The following is a 10,921-nucleotide window of genomic DNA, read 5'->3' as shown; positions in this document are numbered from 1 at the left end:
AGAGAGAGAAATGTCCGTGCTCAAGCTGAATTAATCTGACAGCCGCAGTTCCAACAAGAAACATTTCAATAGGCCTATTGAATTATATGGCAATATAGATATTGCCATGTAATTCAGACATGTCAATTTTTATAGGCCTAGGCTATATGTTCGGTCTTAATTATTGACTTAAACACGTTACTTAATATTGCGGTGTAGGCCTAGGCCTAAACTGAAAAACATTTCTGTTGTGTCACATTTAATATAATGGATGTTTTCCTAATTTATTTACTTTCCTAACACCTACAAATATCGATATTGGTTGAAAGAGAAAAAAAAAAATTAAGGACGTGATTAGATTTACCGACCCGCATAAAGACCTCTTGTCTCCTTAAAGTAAGCTTTAATTCAGATTTTTTTTTTATCCAATGAAAGGCAAGGAATTGTTGGCGCAGCGTCGTTTTACAAAATTGAGAAAGCGAACGGAGCCAAGTATTTTAATGAGCATCATAGGCTTAATGGTTTATAATTAATTTGATATTAAGAAGTAGCAAATTCTCAAACTGCTGGGTTGACAGTTGTTTGCGGTGATTGGCTCTAATTCTCCATCAGTATAAGTGGATATATCCGCACTGACACACTCACTTCTCACATAACGTCCTGGTCAAACGGTTCAGGATGTTTGGTTTAATATAGGTCTCTTAAACAAATACGCAAAGAAAATATTTATATGGGCTGATATTAAAGCCTAACAGCGGTTTGCTTTAAGCACTGTTATTGGTCCAAATTGCCGCCTTGATCCTTTCATTTACACTTCATTTTAATAAGGTCCTCTTTAAGACACGTTAATTATGAAGTGTGGCGCCTGTGACAGAGATGGAAACAACGCTTTTTAAAATGCTTTAAAGTTTAAGAAAAGTCAGATGTCAGGGTCTTCAGTCATGCGACAGCGGGAATCAAAGCCGACATATTCATCCTTTAATAGGCTACATTAATGTCATGTGTTGTCCCCCGCGTGTTTACCAAAAAAGCTTTTCCCCTCCTGAGCTTGACCTCCCATTTCTACAGGCTGCATAATAGCGCAAGCTGGAGCTGGTGTGGGCCTTCTTCAGATGTGCGTGGAGCCTGAAGGTCGGAGTGCTGCGTGTGTGCGTGTGTGTGTGTGTGTATGTTTTTCCAGATAGGCTACTGAGGCGGCATTAGCTTGAGCAAGGCATTTCTTCTTACCCCGACAAACCTTCAGGGGGCTTTTAGCATTTGTTCAGTCTGCAGTCTCTGGAAAACATCTGATTCATTTTTTAACCAGTCCCAGATGCGGCAGCGTGAGAGTGTGTGTCTGAGCGCGTCAGAGTGAGTTTGTCAGTGCATGGGAATTTGGGGAGAATATCTGCTGTCTAAAGAAGGGGAGGGAAAGAAGAAGCGTGTGGATTTTTAAAAAAAAATACTTTTTAGGTATGAACGCAGCGTGCGTCTCATACTGCGATATGACATCGATGGATTCATATTATAGCACGTCTACTGCGCAAGGTAGGGACCAGGCGAACCCGTTCAGGACTTTCCAGACTACTGAAACCAAATACAGCCCCACGTTCATTCCGGGTAAAGGACAGGCTTACGGAGAGAAGTCCCGGAGTCCGTTCCAGCCGGAGTGCCAGTCATTGGATGGCGCTGAGGAGGGCACCTTCAACAAATACCAACTCTTCATGCAGCGACCGACGTGCAAAACTCCGCCCGAAGGAAGCAAGCTGCACCCGGACAGCGGACACAACGGGACGCTCATTCCCTGCTATGGTGAGTGCACATATGAGAGTAGCACACAGTACGACCATATGAGGTATTGAGTTTAACGGAAATGCATGAAAAAAGGATATTGGCAAGCAATAATGGAAATTAACTGTAGTGTGTAATAAACCCGATAGTAAAATGTGTGAGCGCAGAGCAGAGAAAACGAGATGGTAAACCCCTGACTCCCATCAGAAACCCATGTTTTTACTGAACAAAATTGTGTCTAAAATAAATTATTATGTAATGAAACTTTTTTTTTTTTTATCAAACTGGGCAACAGTGAGGTAAGACTAGAAATAACAGAATTCCTTGCATAGGCCCACCTTAAAAGCCTTAAACCCATTAGAAATTCAGATAAGATTTGTATGTAAAAAGTGCTTTAAGGAGAACTGAATTTAACCATTTATTGACAATCTAACTTTCTGAATGAATTTGAAATATTAAGCTACAGGGAAAGATTTCCCGCAAAAGCTGTAGTAGCCTAATGTAGCGTTACAGAAACTTATTCTTTGAGGTTGAAACTTATTTGGAGGTGTTTGCTTGGACTGAGAGGTGAAGAAGGTATTTAAAAGTGTTTTTGAATGGATGTTTGGCCTTTTGTATTTACCTTATAACGTTTTTAGCCACATCACTAAGTTTATCATTTCTGCCGGAAGCCGCAGCATCACTGTCACATTATTTTAATACTTAAATATGAACTAGGCTACTTATAGCCGAGGCATGCGCGCACAAACTAAAAGGCCAAATTCTGTGCGCCTTAAGTGAAGACATAAAGATTTCAACTGGACTATAGGTTATATCACGTAGTCCATTGTGTTTATTTTTTAGCACTAGTGTTTTTTTTAACGAGAATAACTGATAACAATTTGCGCAACTATTTAAGGGATTGGAGTCTACTTTCATCCAGCTGCAATTATAGACCGAGACCTCACAATTTGTCAACCACAATACAACAGTCAATGACGAAATTAAACATTTAGAGTTTGCTCGGACGTCCTTAAAACGAATGATATACAGCTTCCGACAATTTGTTGCAATAAATACGTATCGTTTGAAGAAAGCGACCCATTTTACTTTCCTTTTTATGAGATGTGGAGGCTTAAAATAAAAATAGAATCTCTCTTATTGAGCAGACGACGTGGAGTAGGTGTGACAACAGGTCCACACGAGAGGGCTGACAGCCTTAAAAAAAATCCATTAGCCTACGTGTAAACAATTAAGTTTACAGAGGCTAATATATGCATATGGTAATTATATGTATTATAATATATTATGTATCCCACTAGAAAAACTACATTAAAAATAACGGTGCCTATATATTTCAGGTCCAGATGTTTATCATGATGCGGATATTACAGAAGAACACATCTGGTATGATCGTGGCTGAAATGTGTTGTTTAAAACTTATATATGCAGTAAACCAAACTTTAGACATTTTAGTCTACGATTCCTGCTGGAAACTAGATCCAGTCTCTGGGAGAAAAGCAGTTCAGAAAAAGACTAAAAAATGGCAAACATTTAAATACAGTACATGCTTAATTGTATGCAGTAAATGTAAACATTAACAACTTAAACGGAACTGCCCTAATGCTCACTGGGACCAATTACAGCCTGCTAAATAAATATTTTATTTGTGCAGTAGCCAGTACCTCACTTTGCCAAAATACATCCACAAAATGCACAGTAATCTGTTTTCATGAGAAACAACTGGAGTCACTCCTTACTTTAAGCTGATCTGTCACTTTTTTCCAGAGATTGGGAGCAATGCCTCCACACAGATTGGAGTCCCTCTGCACTGAAGTGAATTGATTTGGCAAGTGCATTGACAGAACCATTTAAACAACATCATTAAATGCAACATGCCTCCCTCAAGGAGAGCTTTGCAATGTTATAATTGAAAATGTTGCAGCCAGATGAAGGCATCATGGCCCTAGAGAGGATGCTTTTGGCTTTTGCCAAAGCCTCAGGCGTCAACAGGCTTGGGCTTTTACGTGTGGTCCTAAATGGGAGATATGTTGCTCAACGATGATTCTTTATCTCCATCATGATGACAAAAGTCATGTCATACCCAAAGGGAATTTTCTGTGTGGCAACTTCAGCTATGGTACAACTGCAATACTGTTTACATGTCAACCTAACATTTCTTATTTGTGTCATTCTGTTGTTGCATGCCAAACTGTTACATGCAAAACTGTGTTTGGGTACTCCAAAAAGGAGAATAAAATGTGTATATAGGCTAAGCTGAAATACCTGATGTGTTAATATTTACATTTAATAACACAAATAAGAGAAGCAAAAGGTAAAGATGTGGATTGTTAAACCTGTTAAATAATGGGAAAAGAATTCAGGCATACGCTCCATGATATCCACACCTCTTTTAACACTTTTCATTTATAAAAACAAATTATTTCTCTACTTTTCTCCAATATCATAAAGTAGGATTCAGCTGTGGTAAAACAATATACAAATGTAAGAGCTTTAAAAAAAAATTGTAAAATTCAAATCAAGATATTCTTGTTAATTTTTTCTGTTTAATCTTTTGCAAGGTACTTGTTTTTTGTGTGGATGAAAATCCGACGTAATCACAACCAGATTTTGTAAATGATGTTAATTGAAATGTGTCTCTGGAGGAGTGAATGAACATATTTCTGCACAGTAGTGGCGAGGCGTGGTGGGTTTGTTTCCCTGGGCCAATGTTAATCAGTGAGACTGTCCCACAGCGAGAATAGGGATGGAGCCGTCTACCTGCACACAGCGATAAATGAAATAAAACCCCTGGAGCTGATCGAGTGCTTAGGAATGCAGGTCAGCACTGCAGGAGAGGTCTGCATTAATCCAAGGCAGATGTGCATTACTGGCTCCTATAGTTATTATTCATACTCCCCAAACATCAGATCTCCAAAGCTACAGAGAGTCCCTGAGATGACAAAGTGGGACTGGTTTACATAACCCTGTCTCAACGATACCGTGTACAAATAAGCAATGAGTCAGAAATGGACATCGAGATTGGGTAATGATTTGAGGGGCTCGGGAGAAATGAGAGGGTTTCTGGGAAAGCCGCACATGTGTGGGAATGTACTTTACTAAACTCTATGGCTTTGAGATCCACTGCATATATGAGTTTTTTCCGTTTTCATCCTTGATACAGATTTCTTTCTGCCACAGAGAAACCATAATGTTTTGTGAAAAACAAACTTATGATAAAAAATACTATCACACTCTCTTTAGACATTTGAGGGAGGGTAAGTGGAGCTAAGGCTGAATGTGAAATGTAGAAATCATTCTGTTTATAGGCCTGTAGTTGACACTGACAATGTACAATAGTGTTTGTAGGAACACGGGTGATCACTAAAATTTGTTTATGACTCATCTTGTCTTTTCTCAAAATGACAGTTTAAAGCAATTTAAACATTTATAACATACAGCTTTGTCAATCTTTGTAGTTTCAAACCACTCCTCCTCCCTTCAGCAGGATATTGAAGCATCCTGTGATATGAAAAACATTTTTCTCTGCATATGAAAACCAAAACAAGACCCCCCCAAAAACGTCCTGGCAGCGTTTTAAAAGCCTCTTGTCAAAATATAGTACTCTAAGTACATGTTAAAAGGCCTGGGGAAGTGATGTCACAGGATATGCATGTACTGATGACTAACACATTGTGTCGACTTTAACAATAGGCCTGAAGGACACCTGTGATTGTGTAGGCGTGTGTCTGTGAAGCAGAATAAATTAGAATATAGAATGAGAATGCTTGAAAGGATGAATACCTGGCTTGTTAAAACGTACTGGCTTGTATAAATGTGTGACCCAGGAGGAGAAGTAGCTGCAATCTGCCTGCTATTGAATGAAAAACGTACAACTCTGAGCGTGTTGTTTCATGAGGCGTTATTTTACGGAGAGCTTGGTTAAAACTCCTCTTATCGACACTCATTTTTTGTCATGCTGTTATGTAGCTAACACAGCATGGTTTTGCCTTTTACTTTAAGCCACCTGGGGCAGCTAACTCCCAACCGCCTACCTGAGAACTGCACGCAGGCCAGATTGAAGAGATGCGTTGGAAATTTTAACCAGCTGGTGCATGTTTTCATCTGGACCTTTCGTGTTGAAAATGGCGCAGCCTTTACCTTGAATTCCTTGATTCTTATCATTGGATTAAATCTCACCTCTGCAAGAGTTCTTGAATATGTAACCATCCTGCCCCACAGCACTATGTTTTGGTCGAAAGAGGGACATAAACACATGAAAAAATTTTCCCTCAAGAAAGCCAACTATGACAGACTAACAATGGAAACTACCGGGCAACGCAAAAGTAGGAATGATCACTTTTGGGTCCGTGAGTAACAGTTCTTGCTCTATTTCTGAGTTAGCTTTCAGCAGAGAGACACAGCTCATTTGGCTTGTGTGATATATATTTGTAATAAAAGCCAGGGCTCGAAAGTAACCCAAATCCTCATTGAGTGACACTGCCTGCACCACAAACTTTCTTTATGTTTTTCTATGATTTCAAAGAGGAAAAATACCTCCTAAGGACAGGATTTCAATAGGCCTAATATCTCTAGATTGTATAAATCTGGACGTGGAATGAATTGATGACTACTGGAAGACAGGGAGAGGCTAGCGGATGATTGATTACATTATCTATAAGCTTGTGATTTCAGTTCCTCATTTTAATTCCTTGTCTGCATCTAACTTCATGTTTATCACCAAATGTAAACTTACTTGTAATATTGATAATACAGAACACAATCACAGCAATATAAAGAGGAGTCTGACACATGATTTCATCATGACCTTGAGAGGTTAATGCTTTAACTAATCGACTGCTATTTGTCATCAGGTTGAACATGCAATTTTTTACTATGGCACAAAAACTCTCTTTTTTTAAATAAAATATTTTTTTACAAAATTACACTTTTCAATAAGCTCCACAAGTTGTTTTTCCTTAAGAATTTTTTTTGTACTTCCACCACTACTTCCACAAAACCCTGAAAATCCCAAACTATATTTGAACTCTTTGATATGAGACAGTGACAGCCACGGGCCAAGGTTTTATTACTGTATGACAGTAGTGAGGTCATGATCATGTCAATTTATCAGGAGCTGAGGCTGAACAGAAAGATTTTTTGGTTTCGCAGGGAATCTGCATTCCTGCATGAGCCGCTGGCATAGATCTCTCCTCAGGAACATCTGGGAGCCTCCCTTTCACTGAGGAAACAACAGACAACATCAGGTCTCAGCCTCTGCTGCGGGAAAAATAATCCAGCCCAAAGCATGTCTGTGAACCAGCAATGAACGTAAAATTAATAGCCGCCAAAGCCAGTAGAATATTTGACTTTATTTCCATATAAGGTGTGATGAGTGGAGAGCCACTGTGGCAGACTGCTGTCAGCTTTGAGTGTTTTGAGAGAACATTTTGGAGCACTCTGTTTAAAAGCATTCCCTTCCCTATTTAGTGTTTGGTCATTAACCCTTCCCCAGGTTACTAATTTATAGTGTTTCTTTTATTTGGCTTCACTTGACCCTCCCTGTCCCATTCCATAAAAACTGAGAGGGTGCCCTGTTGCTTTACAACCAGTTAAATTACACTTTGATGTTTTCTCTCTGTTTTCAGCAGTGATTAAATTGCTGACCCTAGTAAACATCTGACCTTGGCTAACTGAAGAGGTCTGTGGCTTATCATAGAGTAACTTTGGCAAATTGCAGGATCAATGGGTGATATTGGCTGCATTTATATATACACACACCTTGATGAATCTTGAAATGAGCAGTCAGAAACACATTCCTCTAAATGACAAAAAAAAAGAAATAATTGGAGCCAACACTGTGGAATCTTGGCTCACAAATGAAAGTGTGTGATGGCTATGTTCTCCAGAACAGCGTGCAGAAAAGACAGCTCAGCATGCGAGAATACTGGAAGATGTTTGTGGCAAAGGACTCTGTGTTGTTGAGTTTGGAGTAGGCTGAGAAAGATGTTTATAAGTGCAGATTTTAGTTCTAGTTCATTATGGTGATATAACTCTGTATTGGGACATTGTGGGAAATTTGCTGATTAGTTTTCTTGCTTAGAGAAGACTGATCACTCTCATGTCTATATATGAAGTTACCACCACTAGCTCCTGAGCTTAGCACAAATAATGGAAACTAGCCTAGCTCTGTCCAAAGGTAACAAAATCCAACCACTATCACCTTTAAAACTGACTAATTAACAAGTTGTGTCTTATCAGTTTAATCTGTGCTAAATGTCAAATCGTCATTTTACGGGGGCTATGTGCCAAACTATTTCTAGGTTGGCACCAGTAACTAGGCTACCTGGAATCTCTGCATGTTGCCAACTGGTCCTGGTCAATCAATAGTCACGTAACTCCTGTACTGTAAACTGGTGAATCGTCAGCTCTTTATGCTAAGGTAACCAGCTGCTCAAGGTAGTTTCATATTTATTATACAGACATGAATATTATTCTCAAAGAACTCTCAGTAAGAAAGCAAATAACTGTAATTGTATTACTGCAAAATAAAACATGGAAGAATTAAATCCCCCTTTCAGTACCATGGATCCAGTGCCACACGGCCAGCCATGCCTGAACACTTATTAATGAACTTCAATATGCATTGGAAAATAACCTCAAAATGAAATACCACGATGTGGTGTTAACATATAACACAGCGCTTTCAAGCCAGACAGCGGAGTTCACTTTGCGGCAAAAACAAAAATTGGCCTACTTTCACCCAGGAAAAGCTTGATCATTTTAACCACAATGTATTTTCTAAACTCTTTTTAAACGTTTTGGTGCCTAAACTTAACTGTCATCACCACGTGATGCTAACTTTTTCTGGCTAAACTCAACTTCCATGGCCCCTGAAAGGACCGCCAACGGGCTGTGCCTGTACCCGGCTTGCAGCCACCTATTAGTGGCTAAAGAACTGCTGTTGGTAGCCGGCATCCCGGAGCTCTGTAGCGGCATCATACAACCAACAGCTGCCGCTCAGATTTTATTATTCAATGGTACAATGTGTTCACGTTACAGCATTTTACTTAGATTAAAATACTTCTATTTTAGGTATCTAATATTTGGTCTATTGGTGAAGCATTGATCACTTTGAGGGGGAGATACGTTTAGCGTCCACCGTGGATTAAAATAATTCAGCAGAGGCAGGGATATATAGACCAGAAAGGGGGAAATCCCCTGCATCCCCCTGGAAAATCGCTCCCTGTGTATTAGACTGAGAACTTAAACATTTTCACCCACAATCCCACCATCTTCCCATCCCCTCATCTGTGTGCCCAGCGACATCCTTTGCCTTACAGGCTGTGTACTTGCTCAGAAGCATAACTGCATTTTCTCTAACAGATGCAAATACCAAGCAGGAACCTAGAGTTGACCTGTCTTACTTCCTCACATTGCAGCCATGCTCCTGCCCAGGGGTAGAAAGAAAATATTTCGCAGTGCATAAGCATTAGAGGCCAGTGCAGGGGTAGGTGATGTCAGAACATCTGCCCGCGCGGAGACTGTAAGAGGGTCTGACAGGTGGGCCACAGCGATATGAGGTCATGAACTCCAGCTGGGAGAGCTGTGTTGTTCCATTAGCGTCTCTGTCGGGGTAGGTCTGAGCCAGAGAGCAGGGGAGGGCTGCAGCAGTTTCAAACGGATGGCTATTGGCGTCTCATTTTGGGACACACTAGCCATAGGCGTGCTAAGCCATGAAAACAAACATGCATGTTGCAGACGGCCACCGCCTTGCTTCATCACTCTAAAACTATTCAGTCATCTTACTAACCACTAAAACACTTGGCTCAGAGAGTCGCCAGTGCCACAAGGTGTCAACTCTCTTTCCCTCATTGCTCTGGGTTTCCAAGAATTACAGGAGGCCATTACTGACATTATTCATAACAAAAATGCAAAGTGACAATGTAAAATGTGCATTAATCATCCTAAATTGATCTCTGACACAAATGTTGTTGGACTAAAGAAATGCTGGTGTTGCGTACAGGTCTAGTTGTGTAGAGGAGACCTCTGTGAGCTGCTTTCAGACCAATACAGCTAGGATGATGGGGCTCCTCTTGCCCAGTCGCAGGAAAGTCAAACACAGAGGCTGACAGAACACACTGTTCTTACTGGCCCGCAACCAGAGCCCTTCAGCTTATTTATTCACACAGCTGTTTGTTTATTGAAGGAGAAGGGACAGCTTTCTTCATCTCCTAAAAGGAAACAAAAAAGCTAGCAAGCGCTGACAGGAACAGAGCGGGGTCTGTCACAAAATGGACGCTCTCGAAATTAAAGGTGACAAACACAATGTTGTTTACATCTTAAGGGCAAGGCTGCGGGGCAAACGTGGTCGTACACAAGGCCCGCCATATACGACTCGAGATGGAGCAAGTTTTGAGTGGCTTCGGGTTTCAGGTGGCGTGATTGAGAGATGTGAGGGAGAGAGCTTCAAGGGTTGTGTCACAGGTCACGCCAATGTGTAGTGACATAGCTTTCAAACAGAAAGACATTTCTTCTCTTATTGCAAACAGATAAGGCCTTTGAACCTTAAAATAAAACATTACAGAGGTGATGTAAGCTAAAAGTAAATGTCAAATTTCAGGTGGATGTAACCTGATGATGAGCAGATGCACTACCTGACTTAAACCTGAGGCACCATGGTTTTATTCAGCCACATTAAAAAAAAAAAAAGTATTGCTCTGCTGAATATTTGTAGAGTAGTAACTATAATTATAGGACTATTATTGACAACACGTGGCACTCTTTTTGCAGCACTAAATTATCAGAAAGTTGATTATAATCACTTTTTCGAAAATATTAAAGTAAGAAAATTATTTATTATATATGAAGCCACAGTTAAGTAAACTGTGAAGGTTATTTTCATGCTTTATATGAAAACCATAAGAACGGCGCACTTCAACCCAAACCAAAAATTTGTCTTTTGTTTTTTTAATGAGAATCACAGTGTAACATCTAAACTTTAAAATCTCCAGTATGTTTTATGTTTTTTTTAGAGTAGTACCATCAGAATTAAAAGGGACTCTTCCCCACAATGCATATGGACAGTGTCTCATTTAACCCACGTCTTTCAAAACCCACACCTTCAGTGTGTAATGCAGGCAGTCTCTTAACCCTTGTGTTGTCTTCCCTGTGACCATGAAAAACATTTTCC

The 10,921-nt window shown here is 40.0% G+C and overlaps 1 protein-coding gene across 1 annotated transcript in view; it reads left to right on the top strand.

Moving 5' to 3' along the window:
* The first annotated feature begins 1,053 nt into the window (after positions 1 to 1,053).
* LOC116694266 (homeobox protein aristaless-like 4) overlaps positions 1,054 to 10,921 on the top strand; it is a 20,101-nt gene continuing 10,233 nt past the window's right edge. Inside the window, exon 1 of the mRNA XM_032523877.1 lies at positions 1,054 to 1,770. Coding sequence (XP_032379768.1) covers positions 1,434 to 1,770 — 337 coding nt within the window. The 5' untranslated portion in view covers positions 1,054 to 1,433. The remainder of the gene's footprint in view (positions 1,771 to 10,921) is intronic.

This window comes from Etheostoma spectabile, chromosome 8, assembly GCF_008692095.1.
Source record: "Etheostoma spectabile isolate EspeVRDwgs_2016 chromosome 8, UIUC_Espe_1.0, whole genome shotgun sequence".
NCBI lineage: Eukaryota > Metazoa > Chordata > Actinopteri > Perciformes > Percidae > Etheostoma > Etheostoma spectabile.
Note: the sequence above shows the minus strand (reverse complement) of the source record. Positions and strands in the feature narration are given on the sequence as shown.